The 26,358-nt window shown below is 43.0% G+C and overlaps 1 protein-coding gene across 4 annotated transcripts; it reads left to right on the forward strand.

Moving 5' to 3' along the window:
- The first annotated feature begins 31 nt into the window (after window positions 1-31).
- On the forward strand, window positions 32-26,272 carry LOC110497734 (epithelial cell adhesion molecule). 4 transcript variants are annotated; one of them, XM_021574057.2, is made up of 12 exons: window positions 32-682; window positions 2,265-2,408; window positions 11,924-12,053; window positions 22,879-23,021; window positions 23,147-23,205; window positions 23,322-24,471; window positions 24,698-24,938; window positions 25,050-25,121; window positions 25,223-25,286; window positions 25,388-25,501; window positions 25,707-26,041; window positions 26,125-26,186. In XM_021574057.2, the coding sequence occupies exons 6-12, from the start codon at window positions 24,273-24,275 to the stop codon at window positions 26,168-26,170; spliced, it is 1,071 nt and encodes a 356-aa protein (XP_021429732.1). In that variant the 5' UTR covers window positions 32-682; window positions 2,265-2,408; window positions 11,924-12,053; window positions 22,879-23,021; window positions 23,147-23,205; window positions 23,322-24,272; the 3' UTR covers window positions 26,171-26,186. The 4 variants fall into 4 exon arrangements, with proteins under 4 accessions (XP_021429732.1, XP_021429734.1, XP_021429735.1 ...); XM_021574059.2 differs by lacking the exons at window positions 32-682; window positions 2,265-2,408; window positions 11,924-12,053 and having other exon boundaries at window positions 22,011-23,021; window positions 25,707-25,889; window positions 25,985-26,041; window positions 26,125-26,272; XM_021574060.2 differs by lacking the exons at window positions 32-682; window positions 2,265-2,408; window positions 11,924-12,053 and having other exon boundaries at window positions 22,011-23,021; window positions 25,388-25,489; window positions 25,707-25,889; window positions 25,985-26,041; window positions 26,125-26,272.
- The last annotated feature ends 86 nt before the right edge of the window (window positions 26,273-26,358 follow it).

The following is a 26,358-nucleotide window of genomic DNA, read 5'->3' on the forward strand; positions in this document are numbered from 1 at the left end:
TAACACAGAGTATTTTTGCAATACTGTAATAATTGCTTACGACAAGACGTTTCTTTCAGTCTTTGTAGTTTATCAAAATGTTTCCTCCTCACCTGGCAAGGGCTCGATTTGAGTTTTTCGGGAGGAGTGGTGGTGATTGGCGATTGGTCACCGCAAACATACACGGAACATGTAGTCGCGGAATTTTAAATGACGGGTTTCGATGAAGGAATATAGAATTACAATATTAGAAAGCTTGTGCTGATTCGAAGTCTATTTTGTAAATTAGACCAGTACTGGATACAAAAATCAAGCTTTACTAATTTACTATGGCTAAACAAACTGTTTAATAGTAATGCTGATTGATTTTAGACAATTATCTCGCAGCCTGCAACAATCAATGGACTGGCAAACCATTGCATTAACGATGAATCCCAACAACATTCACGCTTTAATCAGTCTATGGAAGTGACTGATTGATTCATGCTCAAAGATGAATAGGCTAAACTAAATCATAAAATGTGCATTAAAGATAACATGATTTAGCCTAAAATTATAGCTACTACCCATCCAACAAACCACAGTCGCGTCCGAGATGACGTCATATTTATCCGACTGTTTACATGCAGAGGAGAACAACACATGGCTCTATTTCCAGCTTTTGTAAGATTATCAAATACAAAACCTGAGAATGCACCTAAAGGTAATACCAAAAATGTTTATTTATGTTTAGTGGATGTGTGAACCAGCTAACCCTCTTTCTGTGACGGCCCAGGACTTTGAAAGAGAGATCTAGTGAAAGTAAACGCAAGTGCGACGTTTCAGCCTTTGACAGAACGTATTAAAAGAGCTGTCAGTGTCAGCTTGACAGTTTCTCTAGTTTGTTAGCTAAATAGCTCCCAACACAATTTTACTATAGCTAGCTAAGTGTCTTTGCCATCGGTAACACAGTCTGCTCGTAACATAGCTAACGTCCCCCCAAAATGCAAAACCCTAACCCATGGACACAGTGCGAGAACTAATTGCGATTGATTAGACATGCCTCCTCTCTCTCCTCGGAACTAGAATGGCTGAGCAATCAAAGTTTCTGCACCGACGATGTTCTTTCTGTCCACCAGCGAGCCACTGAGAAAGCCAATGAGACACAACCAGCAGAAACAAGATGTTGTGTTATTATCATAAAATTCTTTAATCGTTATTCAGTTATTTCCCTACCTCTGGGACAGAATAGTATTTCATGCTCCATTGTACAGGAGACAGGATAAGGCATTCTGCCCTCTTTGAGAAGCACTGGAGGTTTTATCGAGTGGCTTTGAATGTTGGGATGTGGGATGATATGATCTGAGCATTGACCGTTGTTGAGTTTCACCCAAAAGTCAATAGCTTGTGGTATTTGTACTTAAATGTTTACTCCTAACATTTCTGAACAGACAACAGATAGGGAGGATAAGAATGGCTACCCATCCAAGAAGAATAAAAATAATAAAAAGAAGAAGCACAAGAAGAAGAATGGAGAACCCTCTACAGCAAGCAGTGGCTCACATTCAAATACTATCTACCCCAGTGATCTCCTGAAAAAGGCTGAGAGTACTCCTCACACGTATGACCTCACTTCCTTTGTTCCCAGTGAGACCCAGTCACTCAGGTCTACATGCTCTGGTAGGGATTTCAGGACTGGGCTCAAATGTATAAAGCATCAGAGTAGGAGTGCTGATATAGGATCAGTTGGACAAGGGGTGAACTGTTCCTAGACCAGCACTCCTACCCTAGGATGCTTTTTAAATACTTGCCCATGACTGGTAATACTGTACTAGTTGTTGCTGGGTAGGACTGAGATTCAGTGTCTGTGGCTCAGTACGTTACAGGAGGTCTACTCTGGGTGTCTAGGCGGACTGCCAGTTGAAGGAGCTCTTTTTGACAGACTCTGAACTAACTACGACACACACACACGTCTCTATGCCTCTCTTTCAGGGACTGACTCCTAAACAGGAGACTTGTGTAACTCATCTTTGAAGCTACAGTTAAATTAGCCTAATGTTAGGATTATGTTTTGGATCTGTTCTGTACTGTACTACCAATGTTTTACAACTAATCTGTGCTTTACTATCAATGTTTTCTGACTTAAAGTACACCATTATATTTGAGCTATGTACTCTACTCTTATTGTATTTGTATTGTATTTTTATACAATCATGAAAACACTAACTTGTTACATGTCAGCCAACTCTTCTTTAGAGGTGTATACTCTGCATTGATCCTAACGGTGTTGTTCTTTCTGTCTATAGTGAGGAGGTGCAGTGTCTGCTGGAGGGGTCTTTTGTGTGGCTGGACGACCTCTAGACCCCCACTGATTGGCCCTTCTGCGTGGACAGAAGAGCAGACCTTTCCAACTTGGAGTACAAATCGCTCTACAGAGAAGACATCGCTAGGTAGGTAACCTCCCTTCCACTGCACCACTGCAGCACATTCCACTCTCCGTCTCTCCCCTTCACTCCCCCCTCATCTCTGCACCACTACAGCCATATCAGCTCTTGTGTAGCCGCTCATCAGCCATCATCTGCCCACTCTTACCCTGTCCATGCTAGTGAGCTGAACAGAGCTGAGCCAAGCTAAACGATACTGCACTAGCCTGGCAAATAAAATATCTGAGCCAGCACAGTCTGGTTCAGGTTGGCACAATAGTGTGGAAAGGGTATCTGTTGGCCAGCAGCCTGGTTCTGCTCCCAACTCAAGGTCAGTCAGAGTGGGAGTCAGTCAGCTCCAGCTGCAGGTGCCAGAGCCTTCATTACAGTACGCATCATCACGGGGGGGGGGGGGGGGGGGGGTTGATAATAAATGCTGCACTGAGAGTTTTGGGTCTGCAGCCCTGCAGTAATCCATATCTCACAGGTGGTTTTACTACTTCAGCCCTCTGCCTGCCTGCAGCCCACAGTCAGGGTGCGGAAGTGAAAGAGTTCACCTGCTGTAAATACCTTCCTTCCTGTCAGAGCGCTTCTTAGATATAAGCCATATGCCCTAGTGAGTTTAATAATAGGATGTATGCTTGTGGAGGGGTATATAGAAAGTGCTTGTGCTTGTGGAGGGGTATATAGAAAGTGCTTGTGGAGGGGTATATAGAAAGTGCTTGTGGAGGGGTATATAGAAAGTGCTTGTGGAAAGTCTACACCCCCTTGAACTTTTTTCACATTTTGTTGCGTTAGAAATTGGGATTAAAATAAAAGATTTAATTGTAATATCTTGTCATTGAGCTACACAACATACTCCATAATGTCAAAGTGAAAAGACAATGATACAAATCTTTACAAATTAATACAAATGTATTAACTAAAATATAATTGTTGCATACTGTAAGTATTCATTCCTTCTGTTTAGGCAAGCATAAATTAGTTCAGAAGTAAAATTTGGCTTAACAAATCACATAAGTTATATGGACTCTGTGTGAAATAATAGGGGTTGACATGATTTTTGAACGACTTACCCTTCTTCTGTCCACTAAACATTCAACATCTATCTGTAAGGTACGTCAGTAAAGTATTGAATTTCAAGCACAAATTCAACTGCAAAGACCAGGGAGCTTTTTGAAAGCCTCATAAAGAAGGGCAGTGATTGGTAGATGGGTAACAATAACAAATCCGACATTGAATATATCTTTAATAAGCATGGGACCATTGGAGATTTTAATAGCTACAGAGTTCATTGGCTTTGATAGTAGAAAACTGAGGATGGATCAACAACATTGTAGTGACTCCACAATAATGACCTACATGACAGAGTGGAAAGAAGAATACAAATATACAGTGCCTTCAGAAAAGATTCATACCCCTTGACTTATTCCACGGTTTGTTGTTACACCCTGAATTTAAAATAGATTTGTTTCTGAACCATCTACACTACACACAATACCCCATGTTTTTATTTTTGCAAATGTTTTGAAAAATTAAATACAGAAATATCATATTTACATACAGTACCAGTCAAAAGTTTGGACACACCTACTCATTCCAGGGTTTTTCTTTATTTGTACTATTTTCTACATTGTAGAATAATAGTGAAGACATCAATACTATGAAATAACACATATGGAATCATGTAGTAACCAATAAAGTGTTAAACAAATCAAAATCTATTTTATATTTAAGATTCTTCAAAGTAGCCACCCTTTGACTTGATGACAGCTTTGCACAACATTGGCATTCTCTCAACCAGCTTCATGTGGTAGTCACCTGGAATGCATTTCAATTAACAGGTGTGCCTGGTTAAAAGTTAATTTGTGGAATTTCTTAATGCGTTTGAGCTAGGGCTGGGCGGTATACCGTATTTTACTATATACCGGTATTTATGCACGGAACGGTTTGGGTTTTTACTTTACCTTCTATAACGGAATTTTAATGTTTGGTTTGTCAAATGTGATACGCCATATGTAACATCTGTTTTTATATTTTAACCCGCTGCATCAAATCAAATTTTATTGGTAAAATACACATGGTGAGCAGATGTTAATGCGAGTGTAGCGAAATGCTTTTGCTTCTAGTTCCAACAGTGCACTAATATCTAACAAGTAATCTAACAATTCCCCAACAACTACCTAAAACACACAAATATAAAGGGGGAATGAGAATATGTACATATAAGTATAAGGATGAGCGATGGCCGTTCGGCATAGGCAACGTGCAGTAGATGGTATAAAATACAGTATATACATGTGATATGAGTAATGTAAGATATGTAAACATTACTAAAGTGTCATTATTTAAAGTGGCATTGTTTAAAGTGACTAGTGATCCATTTATTAAAGTGTCCAGTGATTGGGTCTCAATACAGTATATACATGTGATATGAGTAATTTAAGATATGTAGACATTATTTAGAGTGGCATTGTTTAAAGTGACCAATGATCCATTTATTAAAGTGTCCAGTGATTGAGTCTCAACGTAGGCAGCAGCCTCTCTGAGTTAGTGATTGCTGTTTAGCAGTCTGATGGCCTTGAGATAGAAGCTGTTTCTCAATCTCTTGGTCCCAGCTTTGATGCACCTCGCCTTCTGGATAATAGCGGTGTGAACAGGCAGTGGCTCGGGTGGTTCTTGTCCTTAATGATCTTTTTGGCCTTCCTGTGACATCGGGTGTTGTAGGTGTTCTGGATGGCAGGTAGTTTGCCCCCGGTGATGCTTTGTGCATCACCCTCTGGAGAACCTTGCTGTTGAGGACGGTGCAGTTGCCTTACCAGGCTGTGATACAGCCCGACAGGATGCTCTCGATTGTGCATCAGTAAAAGTTTGTCAGGGGTTTGGGTGACAAGCCAAATTTCTTCAGCCTCCTGAGGTTGCCTGTGTGGGTGGACCATTTCAGTTTCTATGTGATGTGTACGCCCAGGAACTTAAAACTTTCCACCTTTTCCACTGCTGTTCCCTTCAATGTGGATGGGGGTGGTGCTCCCTCTGCTGTTTCCTGAAGTCCACGATCACCTCCTTTGTTTTGTTGACGTTGAGTGAGAGGTTGTTTTCCTGACACCACACTGAGTGCCCTCACCTCCTCCCTGTAGGTTGTCTCGTCGTTCTTGGTGATCAAGCCCACTACTATTGTGTCGTCTGCAAACTTGATGATTGAGTTGGAGGCGTGCATGGCCACACAGTCATAGGTGAACAGGGAGTACGGAGAGGGCTGAGCACGCACTCTTGTGGGGCCCCAGTGTTGAGGGTCAGCGAACTTGAGTCATCCCTCTCTTTCTCTCTCTCTCTCTCTCCATGCTGCTTTCCACACAGATCTAGTCCCACCCCCTGTCACTCAAGGAGCGCATTTGTTGTTGCTTGACCACGAGACACTTTTGTTCAGTCTGCATGGTCAATGCAGCACATGCAACAATGTTGATGACAACGGTGTTGTTTCCACTTTGATCTTAATATAAATCCACAAGAATTCTATAATTACAATATTAGTTTGTGTTTCTTACACCTGCAAACAGCTAATTTGTATTTTCTTAGCAAGTTAAGCTAAATTGTGTTAGCCACTAATGCTAATCATTAGTTAGCTGTCTAACTAACTAGCTAATAAAGTACTGAGTCAGAGCAAATGTAGCTAGCTAATACATCCTGATACCAGTTCTGGTGGAGGCTTAAAATCAGCTTGTTGTTTGTGCAACAGTATCTTCTAAATCAGGGGTGAGGGATTTAAAAAATACATAAAAATTGTAGAAAAACAATGTCTAGAGCTTTTTAAAATTAATTTTATAACAAATGTATTTATGAATTGGCTCGGGGGCCTGATCAAACGATCTCGTAGGCCGTATACGGCACAGAGGCCGGACGCCCCCCACACCTGTTCTAAATCAAAGAGGAATAGGCGACGCATGAATATGTTGGCTATATGAATAAAGATTTAATGTAGCCAAAGATTGTAGGGTCCCCGAGGAAACACTGAAAATCACTTTGGTTCCTATCCTGTATTTTTCCCCATATCGTGGCAGTGTGGAAATTATCTCAAATGAGTGCAGGAAATGCAGAAATTGATGAAAATGCAGGAAATTATTTTAGGTTGAAGTTGAATTGAACAGTATAAAACAATCAGAATGGAGAAGGACCAATTCAAATAATTTACAATATATGTGTTGTCATGCACTACTCATAAAGCAAATTTCGAACTTTTATTAATCAAAAACAGAAAATACAGTCAAATACCGTCATACTGTATGACGGTTTGAGCTAATCAGTTGTGTTGTGACAAGGTAGGGTTGGTAAACAGAAGATATCCCATTTGGCAAAATACCTAGTCCATATTATGTCAGGAACAGTTCAAATAAGCAAAGTGAAGCGACATCACTTTAAGACATGAAGGTCAGTCAACGCGGAACATTTCAAGAACTTTGAAACTTTCTTCAAGTGCAGTCGCAAAAATCATCAAGCATTATGATGAAACTGGCTCTCATGAGGACCGCCACAGGAAAGGAAGACCCAGAGTTACCTCTGCTGCAGAGGATAAGTTCATTAGAGTTACCAGCCTCAGAAATTGCAGCCCAAAGAAATGCTTCACAGAGTTCAAACAACAGACACATCTAAACATCAACTGTTCAGAGGAGACTGCATGAATCAGGCCTTCAGGGTCGAATTGCTGCAAAGAAACCATTACTAAAGGACACCAATAAGAACAAGAGACTAGCTTGGGGCAAGAAACACGGAAATCTGTCGTTTCTTCTGATGAGTCCAAATTTGAGATTTTTGGTTCCAACCGCTGTGTCGGCAGAGTAGGTGAACAGATGATCTCCACATGTGTGGTTCCCACCGTGAAGCATGGAGGAGGAGAAACCAAGCCATGAGGTTGAAGGATTTGTCTGTAGCGCTCCAAGACAGGATTGCTGAGGTCAAATCCACACTGCCTAGACCACCACCAGAGGTCACTACCACCGTACCCTTCATCCCTGTGCCCCCTTGCCTGGAAGGTGAGGCTGAGGGGGGTGGTTCTGCCCTGGGCCAGGCCCCCTGGGTCAACCCGCTGGGGGTGTATGACTTCTCCACCTCCCTGTGGCTTCAGGGGAAGGCGGAGCAGGGCAAGGCAGAGGAAAAACCCTCTACTCCCAGAGACAATGCTACCACCCTGCTGGCTGAAAAGTTGGAGGACTTTAACAGGAGGCTGAGGGAAACCTCCAAACACACACCTGGCTGCAGTTTGTCCACTTCCAGGTTCGGTATTCAACGTTAAAACCCCACAATTACACACCACACCAATCAGTGTCATCACATCACATTAGATTTCACTAGGATTCAAAATAGTTTTTGCTGGCCTTTTCACTAGAACAGGAAATGTGTCGTGATACAAAAAAATTCACATGATTATGTACTAGCTACTATCATTACTTTTAAATTATAATAACTTCCCGATCTGTATTACAGGTGTTTGGTGACATCTCTGAGAATGAGACAGAGCGCCAGAAGAGGTCAGCGAGGCCACGCATTTTGGATCGAGCGGTGGACAGTAACCCCATCTGTGTGGAGTTAAAGCTGGAACTACTGCGTCTGTGCAGGGAGCTGTGGGAGTTAGCAGCTCTGTTGAAGGAGTGGAAGAAACTGGTGTTCCTGCACCCCAACAGCCCCCCCCCCCCACTGTGGAGGAAGTACCTGCTGTTTGTGCAAAGCCATTCAGCACCTTCTATGTGTCAAAGGTCAATACGGTGTACGGGAAGTGTCTGAGCACACTGGCGGTAGTGCAGGATGGGAGCATGTTGTCTCACCGGGTGCTGCCGGGCACTGATGAAAAACATGCCACATGCAATATACACTACATATTATTATGTTTTAAATTCAATTTAGCACGAATAACTTATTTAAGGTAGACTCAGCGATATGGCGTCGATGCAGAAAGTAAACGGCATAGTGGGGCAATTTCCGCAGCAACTAAGAGCGTTGACGCGTGACGCTCAATTTCTCCGCTGTTTTGGTGCTCTAGCTACCACACTGTGAACAGTGCGTAGCGAACCCGTTTCACGTACAGATCCTGTGTGAGAGCGAAGTCTTGCATCTTATTCATCTCAATGTCTGCCCTGCTGCTCGTGGCAACATAATTTCTCACTCACTGCCTGCTCTGTGGACATAATACTGTACATTCAAGCCTGTTCTGATTTTTTGTTCTCATCCTTCGTTTGCACAGGGTCGTCCTGTAGAGGGGCCGTCCTGTAGAGGGGCCGTCCTGTAGAGGGGCCGTCCTGTAGAGGGGCTGACACAGAGAGCGAGAATTATGGTTCAAGTTTCTCCTCGTCAGTATGTTATGTGCTGCTGCTGTATTGAACTGTTTGTGGTTCATTCTGCATGTTTGCACTGTTACCGTGAGAGTGGAAGAGAAGAGTTGATGAGTCGTCATTTTGGTGGAAGAGAAAGGTGCCGTTGTCTCTATCATGTTGTAGGGATTGTTTCGATGGTCTAGACATGGAGGGAGTGATTGAGAGCTATGTCATTCTTCTACTGGGGTCAGCTAATAGATGACGTGTGTGTGTGTGTTTATATATATATATATATATGTTTATATATCTTTCAACTCCTTTCAGAAGCCTTTGGTATGGATTTGATGAGCTTGTAATCTCTTGTGATAGACTAAATTGAGTTAGCTGGCTAGCTGGGCTCCCGAGTGGCTCAGCGGTCTAAGGCACTGCATCTCAGTGCTTGAGGAGTCACTACAGACACCCTGGTTCGGATCCAGGCTGTATCACAACCGGCCGTGGTTGGGAGTCCCATAGGGCGGCGCACAATTGGCCCAACGTTGTCCAGTGTAGGCCGTGATTGTAAAATAAGAATTTGTTCTTAACTGACTTGCCTAGTTAAATAAAGGTAAGAAAAAAAAGAAGAAAGCTAGTTACATTATTGTGGTTATATCATGATGTCATTGCCAGATGTCTATGGGTGCAGCAGAGCCATAGTACCAGAGCCTCAGCAGGCGAAAGTTGTGGAATGGTGCAGATAGATGTCGTAAATAGAACTGGCATGATTCCTTCTACAATGACAGTTATATCTGCAACTTTCTGTAACATCTTTCACCTTCCTGAGAAGACCCCTAAACAGGTTTGTGCTGTGTCATGTTTCTGACCACTGACAGGAGAAAAGGACCCGGGAGAAGGAGAGACGAGAGAGGGAGTGGGAGAGGCAGAAAGAGGGAGGATAATGGATATCCAGTGTCCACGCTGCTGATCCATGATATGAATACTGCAGCGATGGCTTAGCCTCCTGGCCCTCTGGCAGCTGCCCCTCAATTTGTCTAATGAAACTATTATCTAGTTAGACTGGCTGGCCATCGGTCAGTCTGGGTAGGGCTGCCACTGGGCTGATCCTGGAACTATCCTGTCAGGGCTTTAGCCTGTTGAGCAATGATAAGGATGGGACGCACTCCAGGAACAATTCAATCCTTTTCCCCCCCGTCTAAATAATAAGATTTAGACAAACAGAAGCCAGTACTCGGCATTCATTAGCCTACTGGAACAATTTGTCTGTCTACCACAGCTTACTGTTATTACAACAATGACTGGTTGTCTAAGGGTGGAATAACATGATATACTTTTGATGTTATCCAGTGATGCCTCGCTTATTCAAGTCACCTGGAATTTTGTTTAACATACTGTAACTATTTGGGTTCACAGATCACCTGCTGCAACTCAGAAAACAGGCTAGCTGTTTCAGGTTCAACACATGCATGTAATCACTTGTGGAATCTTTGGTATTCTCAACTCGACTTGATAGGTACAGAAAGCTTTTATTTGAGTGATTCTCTTGTTATAATATGATGGTCACAGACTCCCTCTTGTGGTTGGATAGTACATATTTGAGCGTTTCTGCAGCTGCACTGTTGACAGATCAAACAGTGTGGGAGATCTAAGCATGGAATAAGCAGCATGTGCTAAAACTGGACCATAGCCTACATGAGAATGCTGGTCATATATCTACACCGGGCTCCTTGCATTCCGCTGAGGGAGACTGTCAGTATCTTTGACTGTTTGTTTCCTTTTAGAAAAATGCTGACGGCAGGTAGCCTGGTACCAGATCTGTTTGTGCTGTCTTGCCAACTCCTATGGTCAGTGTCATGCCAATGATTGTAGGTGTTGGGCAAGACAGTGCAAACAGATTTGGGACCAGGCTACAAGGCAGGGCAATGCAAACCCCAACTTGTAGAGAAGGAGACGGCAGCATTAATTATAACTCGATAAGGATTTCATGAATAATGAAGGCCGCTTTTGAGAAGCTGCCATTTCATGTGACCTCAGGGATGTGTGCCTTTAATTCGCCTGCTGAATTTTTCATTCAGGAAAGATTAGCTATCTGTTATTACTTTTCAAACCTTTTTTCCTGCCATCTCTCACTTTATTTTCCTCATCCTACTCAGTTTTTTCTTCACTCAAAGTCTGAGGATATATTCATCTTTAAAAGCTCGTACTAAATGAATGGACCTGTGCTGGTTCTAATAGGTGGGATTGAAGTGGGTGCTTCGTGTCACGGCAAGAGTCAAAAGGCCTCCTGTGGGGCAGGGTGCAGGAATACAAAAAAAGTAAGACAAGACGGACAACACAGACGGAAGACACTTGGCAACAGCACAGATGCCTCAGCAGACAGACAGTGGAAACAGCACTTCACTACAAGAGACATCATCACACTACATGAAGGGAAACCTATGACAACAAAAATATACATGGCACAAACAACTTTAAGGCCAGACAACAGCACGAGGGAAAAAGACTGTCACAGTACAAGCAACATAGCCCTACTGAGCAGACAAATAGACAGACCGCACCAACAAATAATGGCAGCGCAAGCGGACAGACAGAAAACAGACACCACAATCAACAGTATAGGTTATTGGCTCGCATAACAGCTACAGCTGTCAGTGAGAATGTCCACCATTGAGTCCTTGAAAGCTGAGATGGTGACAAAACTTTCCAGCTTTATCATTTTTTGCAGATGTGTTCCAGTCGCTATCTGCAGCGAACTGAAAAGAGGAACGACCCAGGGATGTGTTTGCTTTGGGGACTTTTAACAGAATGTGGCAGATCGGTTACTGTATATAGAGGAGGATGGTTGCAATAGGTATCTCGGGTAGGGGGGAGTGAGGCCCAAGAGGGCTTTGTTAATGAGTATCAACCAGTGGATTTTGCGTCTAGTATAAAGAGATGGCCAGTTTACAGAGGAGTACAATAAGGATGTCATTCTCAGATCGGCAGGTAAGGGTGCACTTGATCGGCTAAATGTTCTGTACCATTCTGCCGTTCCGATTTGCAATGGCAGAAAAGTACAGAACATCTAGCCGCTCAAGTGCACCCTTACCTGCCGATCTGAGAATAACATCTCCATAATCTAACATTTGATTCAGGGTTAGTTTGGCAGAGGAGCGATGACAATACAGAAAACCAAGCCTAGATTAGATGGCCTGATTAATGATGTGGTATTGAATGTTCTCTCTGTCTCTGTCTTTATATCTGCAGCCATCTTCCTCCAGCAGTGTCATTTCCTCAGGCATGCAGGCCACTCAGAAAAGGCTGTGCGCCTGTTCCAGTGCCTGCTGGACTTGACCTTCTTCAAGACACTGTCAAGGACCTATCCACCAGACAACAGGTAGACAGACACACACACAGTCATTCCCCATGTACCTCTGCAAAGAACACATATGCATCTGGCTGGTTGCTCTCTCCAGAATAGACTCATGATGAATTGGGGGTCTGTGTTACCGTATTGGCTGTTTATCCAGAGTCAGTGCACCAGTGGGATGTGTTTACCTTAGACTAGGGCTGTGTGTTTTCCGTCACAGGCATTAAAGCAGTGCTGGGGACCCATCCAGAGAGTGCCCTTCAGGCTATGGTCTGGGCCTTGTCACTTTACTTTAATCTCTACATGGAAACTTTGCTAACGGGGCATTTAAAATGCATGACCAGCTTTTAATAGAGGCTTTTTACCAGCAGTGGTGCATTCTAATTCCTATCCAACTGAGCCCTGGCCTTCTCAGCCCAATCCCTTTCTGCTGAGAGAAAGGTAGAGGAATATTACCCTTATCAAGTACTGGAAGAGAGAGAGGTCTCCCTTTCCTCTGTGAGTTTATACTGACAACTAGCTGGCCAAATAGAGAGGTACAATAGAAAACATTTTGAGAGGTTTCATATTCATGAAATATTCAAGCATGGAATACGAATGAGTGTTTAGTAACTTAGCTATAATAACTGCTGAATTATGAACAATGTTGCTTGCGATCCTCCGAAGGATGTGTCTGGGGGCTAAGCTTCCGCTCTGTGTGTGTGTGTGTGTGTGTGTGTGTGTGTGTGTGTGTGTGTGTGGTGTGTGTGTGTGTGTGTGTGAGAAAGAACTAATAATGGCCTGTTTGCGGTGGCTCACAGCTCGCTCTCCCCCCAGGACATGTTGCTGTGTGTGTCTGCATGGAAAACACAGCATTAACTGTTTTAATTGATCAGAGATTCTTTAGTGGATATTGGAACATAGTCTAGGTCAATTGAGCTTTGTATAGTTAAAATGTAACACCATATAGGATTTAGTGATATTTCTCAACCAGATTTGGAATTACTTATACCCAAAGCCCCATGTTCAGGGCCCGCCTGTCTTTTGTCTCAGATTCACTGAGATTTAATAAGAATATGAATGGGTTGGATCCCAACTCTGCAGCCAAATGTAAGATGGCTACAGTGCATTTGGAAAATATTCAGACACCTTGACTTTTTCCACATTTTGTTACGTTACAGCCTTATTCTAAGATTTATTAAATATTTTTTTTCCTCATCAATCTACACACAATACACTATAATGACAAAGCGTAAAAAGGTTTTTAGAAATTGTTACAAATTTATAAACAAAACAGAAATACCTTACATAAGTATTTAGACCTTTTGCTATGATACTTGAAATTGAGCTCAGGTCCGTCCTGTTTCCATTGATCATCCTTGATGTTTCTACAACTTGATTGGAGTCCACCTGTGGTAAATTCAATTGATTGGGCATTATTTGGAAAGGCACACACCTGTCCCACATGACTGTGCATGACTGTGCATGTCAGAGCAAAAACCAAGCCATGAGGTTGAAGGAATTGTCCGTAGGGCTCTGAGGCAGGATTGTGTCGAGGCACAGATCTGGGGAAGGGTACATTTCTGAAGCATAGATGGTCCCCAAGAATACATTGGCCTCCATCATTCTTAATTGTAAAAAGTTTGGAACCACCAAGACTCATCCTAGAGCTGGCTGCCCGGCCAAATTGAGTAATCGGGGGAGAAGGCAGTGGTGTAAAGTACTTAAGTAAAAATACTTTCAATTACATGTTAAGTTGTTTTTATAGGTACAGTGCCTTGCGAAAGTATTCGGCCCCCTTGAACTTTGCGACCTTTTGCCACATTTCAGGCTTCAAACATAAAGATGTAAAACTGTATTTTTTTGTGAAGAATCAACAAGTTGGGACACAATCATGAAGTGGAACGACATTTATTGGATATTTCAAACTTTTTTAACAAATCAAAAACTGAAAAATTGGGCGTGCAAAATTATTCAGCCCCCTTAAGTTAATACTTTGTAGCGCCACCTTTTGCTGCGATTACAGCTGTAAGTCGCTTGGGGTATGTCTCTATCAGTTTTGCACATCGAGAGACTGAAATTTTTTCCCATTCCTCCTTGCAAAACAGCTCGAGCTCAGTGAGGTTGGATGGAGAGCATTTGTGAACAGCAGTTTTCAGTTCTTTCCACAGATTCTCGATTGGATTTAGGTCTGGACTTTGACTTGGCCATTCTAACACCTGGATATGTTTATTTTTGAACCATTCCATTGTAGATTTTGCTTTATGTTTTGGATCATTGTCTTGTTGGAAGACAAATCTCCGTCCCAGTCTCAGGTCTTTTGCAGACTCCATCAGGTTTTCTTCCAGAATGGTCCTGTATTTGGCTCCATCCATCTTCCCATGAATTTTAACCATCTTCCCTGTCCCTGCTGAAGAAAAGCAGGCCCAAACCATGATGCTGCCACCACCATGTTTGACAGTGGGGATGGTGTGTTCAGGGTGATGAGCTGTGTTGCTTTTACGCCAAACATAGCGTTTTGCATTGTTGCCAAAAAGTTCAATTTTGGTTTCATCTGACCAGAGCACCTTCTTCCACATGTTTGGTGTGTCTCCCAGGTGGCTTGTGGCAAACTTTAAACAACACTTTTTATGGATATCTTTAAGAAATGGCTTTCTTCTTGCCACTCTTCCATAAAGGCCAGATTTGTGCAATATACGACTGATTGTTGTCCTATGGACAGAGTCTCCCACCTCAGCTGTAGATCTCTGCAGTTAATCCAGAGTGATCATGGGCCTCTTGGCTGCATCTCTGATCAGTCTTCTCCTTGTATGAGCTGAAAGTTTAGAGGGATGGCCAGGTCTTGGTAGATTTGCAGTGGTCTGATACTCCTTCCATTTCAATATTATCGCTTGCACAGTGCTCCTTGGGATGTTTAAAGCTTGGGAAATCTTTTTGTATCCAAATCCGGCTTTAAACTTCTTCACAACAGTATCTCGGACCTGCCTGGTGTGTTCCTTGTTCTTCATGATGCTCTCTGCGCTTTTAACGGACCTCTGAGACTATCACAGTTCAGGTGCATTTATACGGAGACTTGATTACACACAGGTGGATTGTATTTATCAGCATTAGTCATTTAGGTCAACATTGGATCATTCAGAGATCCTCACTGAACTTCTGGAGAGAGTTTGCTGCACTGAAAGTAAAGGGGCTGAATAATTTTGCACGCCCAATTTTTCAGTTTTTGATTTGTTAAAAAAAATTGAAATATCCAATAAATGTCGTTCCACTTCATGATTGTGTCCCACTTGTTGTTGATTCTTCACAAAAAAATACAGTTTCATATCTTTATGTTTGAAGCCTGAAATGTGGCAAAAGGTCGCAAAGTTCAAGGGGGCCGAATACTTTCGCAAGGCACTGTATCTGTACTTCACTTTACTCTTTATATTTTGCCATCTTTTACTTCACTACATTCCTGAAGAAAATAATGTACTTTTTACTCCATACATTTTCCCTCACACCAAAAGTACTCGTTACATTTTGACAGGAAAATGGTCCAATTCACACACTTATCAAGAGAACATCCCTGGTCATCCCTACTGCCTCTGATCTGGCAGACTGCTTCATTTGAAAATGATGTCTACTCAAGTAGTATTTTACGGTGACTTTCACTTTTGCTTGAGTTCTGTTCTACTAAGGTATCTTTACTTTTACTCAAGTATGACAATTTAGTAGTTTTTCCACCACTGGGAGAAGGGCCTTGGTCAGGGAGGTGAACAAGAACCCGAGGGTCAGTCTTACAGAGCTCCTGAATTCCTCTGTGGAGATGGCAGAACCTTCCAGAAGGACAACCATCTTTGCAGCACTCCACCAATAAGGTCTTTATGGTAGAGTGGCCAGATGGAAATCACTCCTCAGTAAATGGCACATGACATCCCACTTGGAGTTTGCCAAAAGGCACCTAAAGGACTCTCAGACCATGAGAAACAAGATTCTCTGGTCTGATGAAACCAAGATTGAACTCTTGCCTGAATGCCAAGTGTCACGTCTGGAGGAAACCTGGTACCATCCCTACGGTGCAGCATGGTGGTGGCAGCATCATGCTGTGGGGATGTTTTTCAGTGGCAGAGACTGGGAGACTAGTCAGGCTCGAGGGAAAGATGAACGGAGCAGAGAGATCCTTGGTGAAAACCTGCTCTAGAGTGCTCAGGACTTCAGACTGGGGCGAAGGTTCACCTTCCAACTAGACAACGACCCAAAGCACACAGCGAAGACAACGCAGTAGTGGCTTCGGGTCTCTGAATGTCCTTGAGTGGCTCAGTCAGAGCCCAGACTTGAACCTGATCGAACATCTCTGGAGAGACCTGAAAATAGTTGTGCAGCGACGCTCTCCATCCAACCTGACAGAGCTTGATCTGCAGATAAGAATGGGAGAAACTCCCCAAATACAGGTGTGCCAAGCTTGTAACAAAGTACTCAGTAAAGGGTCTGAATACTTAAAGTGATGTAAATGTGATATTAAAATGTTTTTTTCTATACATTTGCAAACATTGTCCATTTGGAAGACCCGTTTGCGACCAAGCTTTAACTTCCTGACTGATGTCTTGAGATGTTGCTTCAATATATCCACATCATTTTCACTACTCATGACGCCATCTATTTTGTGAAGTGCACCAGTCCCTCCTGCAGCAAAGCACCAACACAACATGATGCTGCCACTCCCGTGCTTCGCGGTTGGGAGGGTGTTCTTCGGCTTGCAAGCCCCCCCCCCCCCCTTTCCTCCAAACATAATGATGGTCATTATGACCAAACAGTTCTATGTTTGTTTCATCAGACCATAGGACATTTCTCCAAAAAGTATGATCTTTGTCCCCATGTGCAGTTGCAAATCGTAGTCTGGCTTTTTTATGGCGGTTTTGGAGCAGTGGCTTCTTCCTTGCTGAGCAGCCTTTCAGGTTATGTCGATATACGACTCGTTTTACTGTGGATATAGATACTTTTGTACCTGTTTCCTCCAGCATCTTCACAAGGTCCTTTGCTGTTCTGGGATTGATTTGCACCTTTCGCTCCAAAGTACGTTAATCTCTAGGAGACCGAACGCATCTCCTTCCTGAGCGGTATGACGTGGTCCCATGGTGTTTATACTTGTGTACTATTGTTTGTACAGATGAACGTTTGGAAATTGCTCCCAAGGATGAACCAGACTTGTGGAGGTCTACATTTTTTTTCTGAGGTCATGGCTGATTTCTTTTGATTTTCCCATGATGTCAAGCAAAGAGGAATTGAGTTTGACTTTAGTCTTTGAAATAGGTACACCTCCAATTGACTCAAATTATGTAAATTAGCCTATCAGAAGCTTCTAAAGCCATTACATAATTTTCTGGAATTTTCCAAGCTGTTTAAAGGCACAGTCAACTTAGTGTATGTAAACTTCTGACCCACTGGAATTGTGAATTATAAATCAAATAATCTGTCTCAAAACAATTGTTGGACAAATTACTTGTGTCATGCACAAAGTAGATGTCCTAACCGACTTGCCAAAACTAAACTTTGTTAACAAGAAATTTGTGGAGTGGTGGAAAAACTGAGTTTTAATGACTCCAACCTAAGCGTTTGTAAACTTCCAACTTCAACTGTACACTACCATTCAAAAGTTTGGGGTCACATAGAAATGTCCTTGTTTTTGAAATATATAATTTTTTTTGTCCATTAAAATAACATCAAATTGATCAGAAATACAGTGTAGATATAGTTCATGTTGTAAATGACCATTGTAACTGGAAACGGCAGATAAAAAAAAAAATGAATATCTACATAGGCGTACAGAGGCCAATTATCAGCAACCATCACTCCCGTGTTTCATTGGCACAGTGTTAGCTAATCCAAGTTTATAATTTTAAAAGGATAATTGATCATTAGAAAACCCTTTTGCAATTATGTTAGCACAGCTAAAATCTGTTGTCCTGATTGAAGAAGCAATAAAACTGGCCTTCTTTAGACTAGTTGAGTACATCGCTGTGTACTACTCCCTTCACAGAACAGCGCAAACTGGCGCTAACCAGAATAGAAAGAGGAGTGGGAGGCCCGGTGCACAACTGAGCAAGAGGACAAGTACATTAGAGTGTCTAGTTTGAGAAACAGATGCCTCACAAGTCCTCAACTGGCAGCTTTATTAAATAGTACCCGCAAAACACCAGTCTCAACGTCAACAGTGAAGAGGTCCGGGATGCTGGCCTTCTAGGCAGAGTTACTCTATCCAGTGTCTGTGTTCTTTTTCCCATCTTAATCTTTTATTTTTATTGGCCAGTTTGAGATTTGTCTTTTTTTTTTGCCAGCATCCCGGAGTCGCCTCCTCACTGTTGACGTTGGGACTGGTGAACAGCTGTGGGCAAGGTTCTGACAAGCTTCTGGGTTTTGTTGGTGGTGGCAAGGACACACCCAAGAAACACCAACATCAAACCACACCCCCAAATCAACTCACATTTGGCTTCTGCCAGCCTTTCTTGAGGAGCGAGCCAAAAAACTATGCCAAGTCAGCGGGTGCAGTTCCCCTTTAATGAGGAAGAGAGAGACTCCCTGTGGCTTTACTCTGTAATCATCAGATTATTAGAAAATGATCTGAGCAATTTGTCCAGAAATTAGAGCAGTATTAAACAGTACCACCTTAAATTCTACACTAATGAGTTTCTGCTGTTCTCCATGGAGGTCTGGTTTGCTAATCACTGCAGCACTCTGTTGATGGCAGCCAGAAACGTGCACTGGCAGCATTATGTTGATGGCAGAGAGACACATGCTGTCCTGCCATGGTCCTGTTACTGTCCTGCAGGCTGTCCTGCAGTGTAGCCTAATGTTCTTCCTGTCAGGAGAACTGCTGACCTCAGCGCAGACAGAGACAACTGCCCTCAACCCATAAAATTATTACATTGTTGAAATAACCGACATTCCCACTCCTCCACCCACTCTGTGATTGTGCTTAGTGTTAATTACTGTGTTATTTAGGAATTGATTGATATAAATATATGTTTAATATAAATATATACGTGGTAACACGTTACATGAAGTTTGCTCACAAAACGACTTCTAACCTCCTTCATACTGGACACAGAGACATACAAATGGTATCCACAAGTGTCCCTTTAACCTTCCTGTGTTGTATAACTAATTACACTAGTAACATCATAGCGTAATGAAATGTTGGCGAAATAAGTCGTAATGTTAAAGGAATACTTCAGGATTTTGGCAATGAGGCCCTTTATCAACTTCCCCAGAGTCAGATGAACTCGTGGATACCATTTTTATGTCTGCATAGGATTTGAAGGAAGTTGCTAACTAGCCTTAGTGCAATTGCTAACTGGCGTTGGGTGTCTGCTAATGCTAGTTAGCCTTGGCTCACAAAACGACCTATAACTTTCTTCATACTGGACACAGAGACATACAAATGGTATCCCTTTAACCTTTAGAACCTCTGTGTGACAGATGATGAAGATGATAAAGATCAGGAGGAATCAGAGGTGAAGGATAAGACCTGGCCCAAGTGGAGGATCTGGTTGGACGCGGAGACGTTACATGAGGCCATCTATTGTCTGCCGTGGAGGGCAGACAAAACCAAAGGCCAATCGGTGGAGGACCCGGACTTACAGGTTTTGGCTGTAATCACTAGTGATAGTGGTGCCAATCCTGGGATATATCTACCATTAAAAATGGGTCCTAGCGTTGCTATTTACAGTGCATTCGGAAAGTATTCAGACCCCTTGACTTTTTCCACATTTTGTTACATCACAGCCTTATTCTAAAATGTATTAAATAGTTATTTCCCCTCATAAATTTACACACAATACCCCATAATGGAAAAGCAAAAACCGGTTTTTAGAAATGTATAAAAATAAATTAAACTGAAATATCATATTTACATAAGTATTTAGACCCTTTACTCACTACTTTGTTGAAGCACCTTTGGCAGCAATTACAGCCTCGATTTGGGGAGTTCATCCCATTATTTTCTGCAGATCCTCTCAAGCTCTGTCAGGTTGGATGGGGAGCGTCGCTGCACCTCTTTTTTCAGTTCTGTCCAGAGATGTTCGATCGGGTTCAAGCCCAGGCTCTGGCTGGGCCACTCAAGGACATTCAGAGACCAGAAGCCACTACTGTGTTGTCTTGGCTATGGGCTTAGGGTCGTTGTCCTGTTGGAAGGTGAACCTTCAACCCCCGTCCGAAGTCCTGAGCAGGTTTTAATCAAGGGTCTCTATACTTTTCTCCGTTCATCTTTCCCTCGATCTTGACTAGTCTCCCAGTCCCTGCCGCTGAAATACATCTCCACAGCATGATGCTGCCACCACCATGCTTCACCGTAGCGATGGTGCCAGATTTCCTCCAGACCTGAAGCTTGGAATTCAGGCGAAAGGGTTTAATCTTGGTTTCATCAGTCCAGAGAATCTTGTTTGTCATGATCTGAGAGTCCTTTAGGTGCCTCTTGGCAAACTCCAAGCAGGCTGTCATGTGCCGTTTACTGAGGAGTGGCTTCCGCCTCGCCACTCTACCATAAAGGCCTGATTGGTGGAGTGCTGCTGAGATGGTTGTCCTTCTGGAAGGTTCTGCCATCTCCACAGAGGAACTCTGGAGCTCTGTCAGAGTGACCATCTATTTCTAGGTTACCTCCCTGACTAAGGCCCTTCTCCCCCGTTTGCTCAGTTTGACCGGGCGGCCAGCTCTAGGAAGAGTCTTGGTGGTTTCAAACTTCTTTCATTTAAGAATGATGGAGGCCACTGTGTTCTTGGGGACCTTAAATGTTTTTTTTCGACCTCATGGCTTGGATTTTGCTCTGACATACACTGTCAACTGTGGGACTTTATATAGATATAGATAATTTACCACAGGTGGACTCCAATCAAGTTGTAGAAGGATGATCAATGGGAACAGGATGCACCTGATATCAATTATGAGTCTTATCGCAAAGAGTCTGAATCCTTATGTAAATTATTTTTATTTTTATTTTTAATACATTTGCAAAAATGTCTAAAAACCTGTTTTGGCTTTGTCATTAGGGGGTATTGTGTGTAGATTGATGATGAAAACATTTATTAAATCCTGCTGACACTTCCTGCTGCTGGATGACCTGGCTCTGCTGGAAGACGTTCATGATCCTGACTCACCTCTGATGACCTTCCCGTCAGCCCCGTGGGTCACATGACTTCGCTGCAGGGCACCAGGAGGGGGGCTTGGCTGTGCAAGCAGGGGGAGGAGTTTCTGTTCTCTACTCAGGAGAGATCCGTCTTCTCACTGCACTGGATCCAGTATGAGAAGCTCAAGGTAACGCCAGGTTACCCTAGCTACAAGCTTTAGAGTCAGGCAACCATATGCTCAGCCAAGGGCAATTCCTTTGGTTTGAAAGGCTTTTTCTAATCGTGAAGGAATTAAAAGTAATTGTAAGTGGAGGTGGAGGAGGCCTGGCGAGGGGGTACGGGCAGAGCAGTGGCAGGGAAGACTGTCACTAGGTTAAGTAGGCTCTAGTTTAGTCTAATCTTGATTATTGTCCAGTCGTGTGGTGCAGTTCTGCAAGGAAAGACCTAGTTAAGCTACAGCTGGCCCAGAACAGAGTGGCACGTTCTGCTCTTCATTGTAATCAGAGGGCTGATATAAATACTTTGCATGCCAGTCTCTCTTGGCTAAGAGTTGAGGAGAGACTGACTGTATCACATTAATCTGTTTAAAATCCCAAATTGTTTGCATAGTCAAGTTACACACAGCTCTGACACACACACTTATCCCACCAGACATGCCACCAGGGGTCTTTTCACAGTCCACAAATACAGAAAAAGTTAAAGAAAGCTTACACTATTATATAGAGCCTTTAATGCATGGAACTTTCTTCCATCTCATATTGCTCAAATAAACAGCAAACCTGGTTTCAAAAAACAAATAAAGCGACACCTCACGGCACAACTCCGCTCCCCTATTTGACCTAGATAGTTGGTCTGTATGCATTGATATGTAGGCTACGTGTGCCTTTATGTAGTTCTGTCCTTGAGCTGTTCTTGTCTAGTGATGTTCTGTATTATGTCATTCTGTATTATGTTTCATGTTTTGTGTGGACCCCAGGAAGAGTAGCTGCTGCTTTTGCAACAACTAATGGGGATCCTAATAAAATACCAAATACCACTACCGCAGTGTCTTCATGAGCGGTCTCTATCCTCACCAAGCTAACAGAGGGTAGTTCGTATGCCCCCTTCACTGGACAGGTGGCTCCAGTGGCCGTTCTGAAGCCCAGGAAGGCATATGAGCAGCCGGTGGTGAGCTCCCTGCCAGGCAGGTCAAAGGACTAGTGGGGTGGTATGCCCTGTTCCTGACTGTGGGGGTTGATGCTGCAGATGCAGTCTACAGCCTGGCCAGGGAGAGGCTGGAGCAACACCCCAGTATGTCAGCCCAGGGGTCAGCTAGCAGCGAGCGACACACAGACACAGAGCTCTACTGCCTCAGAGGGAGATGCCCTGGCTGTCCAGCAGGCGGCACTGCTGTGCTAACACAGCAGCACCCGCGTGTACCCAGTCAGCCATCTCAGACTGGAGCTGACCTCGGCGCAAGCCTGCTCTGCCTCGAGTGCCCCCCCGTGGCAGCTCTATGTGCCTACCACAGCGGCGGCAGGGCATGCCGCTTCTTCCACAGCGTGACCAAGGCTAGCGCCTGTTCGCCATCAGTGCAGAGGAAGCAGCTAGTAGACTCTACAGACGTGGGAACACTGAGGATGGAAGACTTTAATCAGTATCAATTTAATCAAATAATGTTGATAACAGAACACACACACAGATAGTACTAGTCTGCAGTAGCTCACATTTAGATTGAAGTTCATTGGGTTAGCTAACTGGATGATTTTTCGGAGTTGTTATTGCTTTCTTGGCAGGTCTGGTTGCTATGGCGACACCTTCTCCAACCTTCCAGAGAACGGCCTAAGCAAACGTATTCGCTCACTGTTTGAGAACGCCATAGCAACAGAGCACGGGGTCCCACTGTCCGTTGCTGTGGAGGATGTACATGAACTTCCTGGTAAGACACCTCTTTAAAACATACCCCTGTATCATTATCCAGTTATCAGTTCCAATAGCCGAATGATGAAGGAGCATTGGAAGTATGGCTGAAGCTGACGTCAGGTGTTTTGTTGTGTACTATAGGTGTCAGAAGGGGAAGTGGAGAAGGGAAGAGTGCTCTCCAGGATGTCCCATGGGCCAAGGTGAGCACAGTGACAGATGAAATGATGAAACAGTGATAATTAGTAGCTCTTTGGTGTGTTTTAGTAAGAATAAATGAACTTGTTTCTGACGTGTGTGTGCGTGTGTTCATCCACAGGGTTTATACATGGACACGGTGCAGCTCTTTCCTGAGCACGTGCAGGAGTTCCTGGACCTGATGACAGAGAAGGAGCTCAGACAGAGTTCCCATGGAGGAGGTGGACATACTGCTGGAGGACTGAGGCTCTAAAACTCAGTGCAACAGGAGCCTGGCTTCCTCAGACACTACTGTGGACACCCAGACGTCGTGCACTGACCAATAGAACAGTGTCCTCAGGAAAAAATAGCATTTTACTTTTCAAACAGTGTGAATAAATGATTTTACACATACGCTGTATTATGTGTTAATTCAAAAATGTCCATATTTTGATGGATTCAACATCTATTTTTATATCAAGGACTTGAGTTTAAACTGATAAAAAAAATAGATTACTCTGATAATTTAAAATGAATGTTTTGTTTCCCAACACTGGTCTGCCAACCCTTATTTAAAAATAAGCTCTAATCCTTTCACGCATTGTGAATCCTGAGGGATGCTAGTGTGCATTTCCTGCGGGATAACGACATCACAGCTAAATGGTGTGGAACGGAGCACACCGGAGTGTACACTTTAGAGTCAGGAGGGAAGGAGAGAGGAAACACAGACATGAGGGTAGAGAAGCTTTATATAGTCTCATTACTGCTTATCCTTCAGAGTAGTAGAGCATCCACTCTGGCTGTCTCAGGTGAGTCTGACACTTTTGATGACCTTTAACCTATTATAATGTGCCTCTATGAGTTTACTGGATTGGCCTCTGCCTTTACATGCTACTAACTAAATGCTACATTTCTACTTGACTACCAACTACTCAGGCTGTGCTATGGTGATGTAGAATTCCATTAGTGAAATATATGGTAACATGGATATCATGTAGTCTTCATAGCTTCTCACTTCATAGCTGTATTTGCTTTTTCTTGAAATCAGATCAACATAACTTGTACCTTATATATTTGAAAATTACTTCCATTCATGATGATCTATATTCTGATCACAGATAAAGAATGTAATGATGATGCATTTCCTGTCCGGGAAGACTGTGAAGTTGACACAGTGTGTGGAGAAGCTATATGTCATCACAACCAGTATGTCACCTGCCATGTCAACCGCTGTGGCACCTGTGAACCTGTGTTCCGAGGCTATGACAACATCACTGTCAACTGTACCCAGTGTAAGACCATCTTCTGTGGCTTATATCTCTTATCTGCAGTGGGATTTGCCTTGTATATCAGTATGATTTTAGACATTTAGGCTTGGACATAAATGAAGTGGTTCAATTGCTTCCTTTGTATAAATTCACACACATTACTCTGTCGTCTATGTCTATCTGATATCTGAGTACATTTGGAATGATATATGAAATTGGAAATATCTCATGTTATTGAACTCTTCATCAGTGACTCCCAAGTGTCGTCTAATACACCTGGAGATGTTGAGTAAGCACAGGACAGGAACCATGTTAACTGGGGGGAGTTTAGGGACAAAGTACCATCCAAACTGTGATGGAGCTGGTATGTTCAGACCTAAACAGTGCAGAGAGGAGGACACCAAACTATGCTGGTGTGTTAACAACGCTGGAGTCCCAGTCTCGGACAAGACACATGACCCCCTCAAATGTGACAGGCTGGTCACAGTCCAGTGAGTGAAATCATGAAGAAAACGATATATTTTATTATTAATATGTATTATATATTGTTTCTAAAATACATGATAAGTGATCAATAATTGTGTTCTGTCTTTCATTTGTAGTGTCATTGATATTCAATTCACATTTAAAGTGGAGTTCACACCTGTTGCAAAAACCATGGATGAGATACGAAGGTTTGTTTCCTTCCTCTGTAGTAACCCATTGATATGCAGTTTTTTATTAAATACATTTTTTATTGAAAAGTTATGTTGTCACGGCACCATTGTTGTTTCAGGCAGTTGGTATTAAAGCTGGACAGGGAATATACGCTGGATAAAACACAGATCCTAGACATAACTGTGAGTAAGCAGGCATGTTTCCTCATAGATTATCGTTTGAGATTGTGAGTGAGCTCTGTCTTTATGAATGTGTTATTTGTGCCGGTCGGCCACGTCCTCAGGTGCGGGAACTGTACCAAGTAGTGTCCATCCGGCTGACTGACGACAGGACAGACAAGGAGCCAGTGGACATAGCAACTGTGGCCTACTACATTGAGAGAGATGTGAGACATTTTGTAAGAGCTGTATCTGCTTTCAGACCTTTCAAAAAGGCTCTGTTTGCTTGTAAAGTCATTGAATATTTTTGACAGTCGACAGGGGCTCCATATTTTAAGAAATAATCATTTTTTTGTATAAAGGTCTGTTCAATCTGGCATGCCTGGTGCTAATATTTTGCTTTAACTATGCAGTGAAATTTAACTGTTTTGCCATCCTGTCTAGTTGAAAAGCAACAGGTTTGGGTTTGAGGTGGACGGCCGGAGACTAGAGGTGGCGAGGGACTCCGTCAAGGTCCTATTCTTTCACTATGACCACCAACACATGGACATGATGACCATCAATCCAGGCTTTGCTGCCCTCATCCTCATCATTGCCCTGGCCATTATCATTGGTGTTTCTGTGTCTGTGAGTAAGAGCAAAACTAATTGTACACTAGATTTAGTACAATACCACTGCCATCCTCACAACTTCTCTCTCTCTTTGTCCATCACTATTGTCAGGTGGTGGTACAAAGGAAAGCTCTGCTGGAGAGGAGATTCCAGTTTGAAGTCATTGAGGTATAGTCTGATACAGCAAATTGCGGCATTAATCTGAACTCAAATGTATTGTCCTGTGTTTTACTCTCCCTTTTTAAACGCAGGTTCAAGGGCAGAACAACCACCTGGAACAGCAAGAAGCTACCATGACCTACTTTGTCATGTGACATACTTTATCTTTGTTGGTTATAGTAGATTTGTTCATTTTTTAGTTGTCACTCAGTTCATTTATATGCAAAGTTGTTGTCCAGTTCTCTCTTTCCCTGACTGAAACAATAGTCAGCTGCACATTATGGAAATATTGTAATTGGTTGATTTCTTAACATGGATTCTAACCT

This window comes from Oncorhynchus mykiss, chromosome 19, assembly GCF_013265735.2.
Source record: "Oncorhynchus mykiss isolate Arlee chromosome 19, USDA_OmykA_1.1, whole genome shotgun sequence".
NCBI classification, from domain to species: Eukaryota; Metazoa; Chordata; class Actinopteri; order Salmoniformes; family Salmonidae; genus Oncorhynchus; species Oncorhynchus mykiss.

What these genes read in the sequence shown, in the direction of transcription:
- LOC110497734 (XM_021574057.2), top strand. Translation starts at nt 24,273, where the DNA reads ATGATGATCTATATTCTGATCACAGATAAAGAATGTAATGATGATGCA. An exon ending in CACTGTCAACTGTACCCAGT is followed by an intron (nt 24,472 to 24,697) that starts GTAAGACCATCT and finishes ACTCTTCATCAG; the next exon opens with TGACTCCCAAGTGTCGTCTA. An exon ending in TCCAGTTTGAAGTCATTGAG is followed by an intron (nt 26,042 to 26,124) that starts GTATAGTCTGAT and finishes TTTTAAACGCAG; the next exon opens with GTTCAAGGGCAGAACAACCA.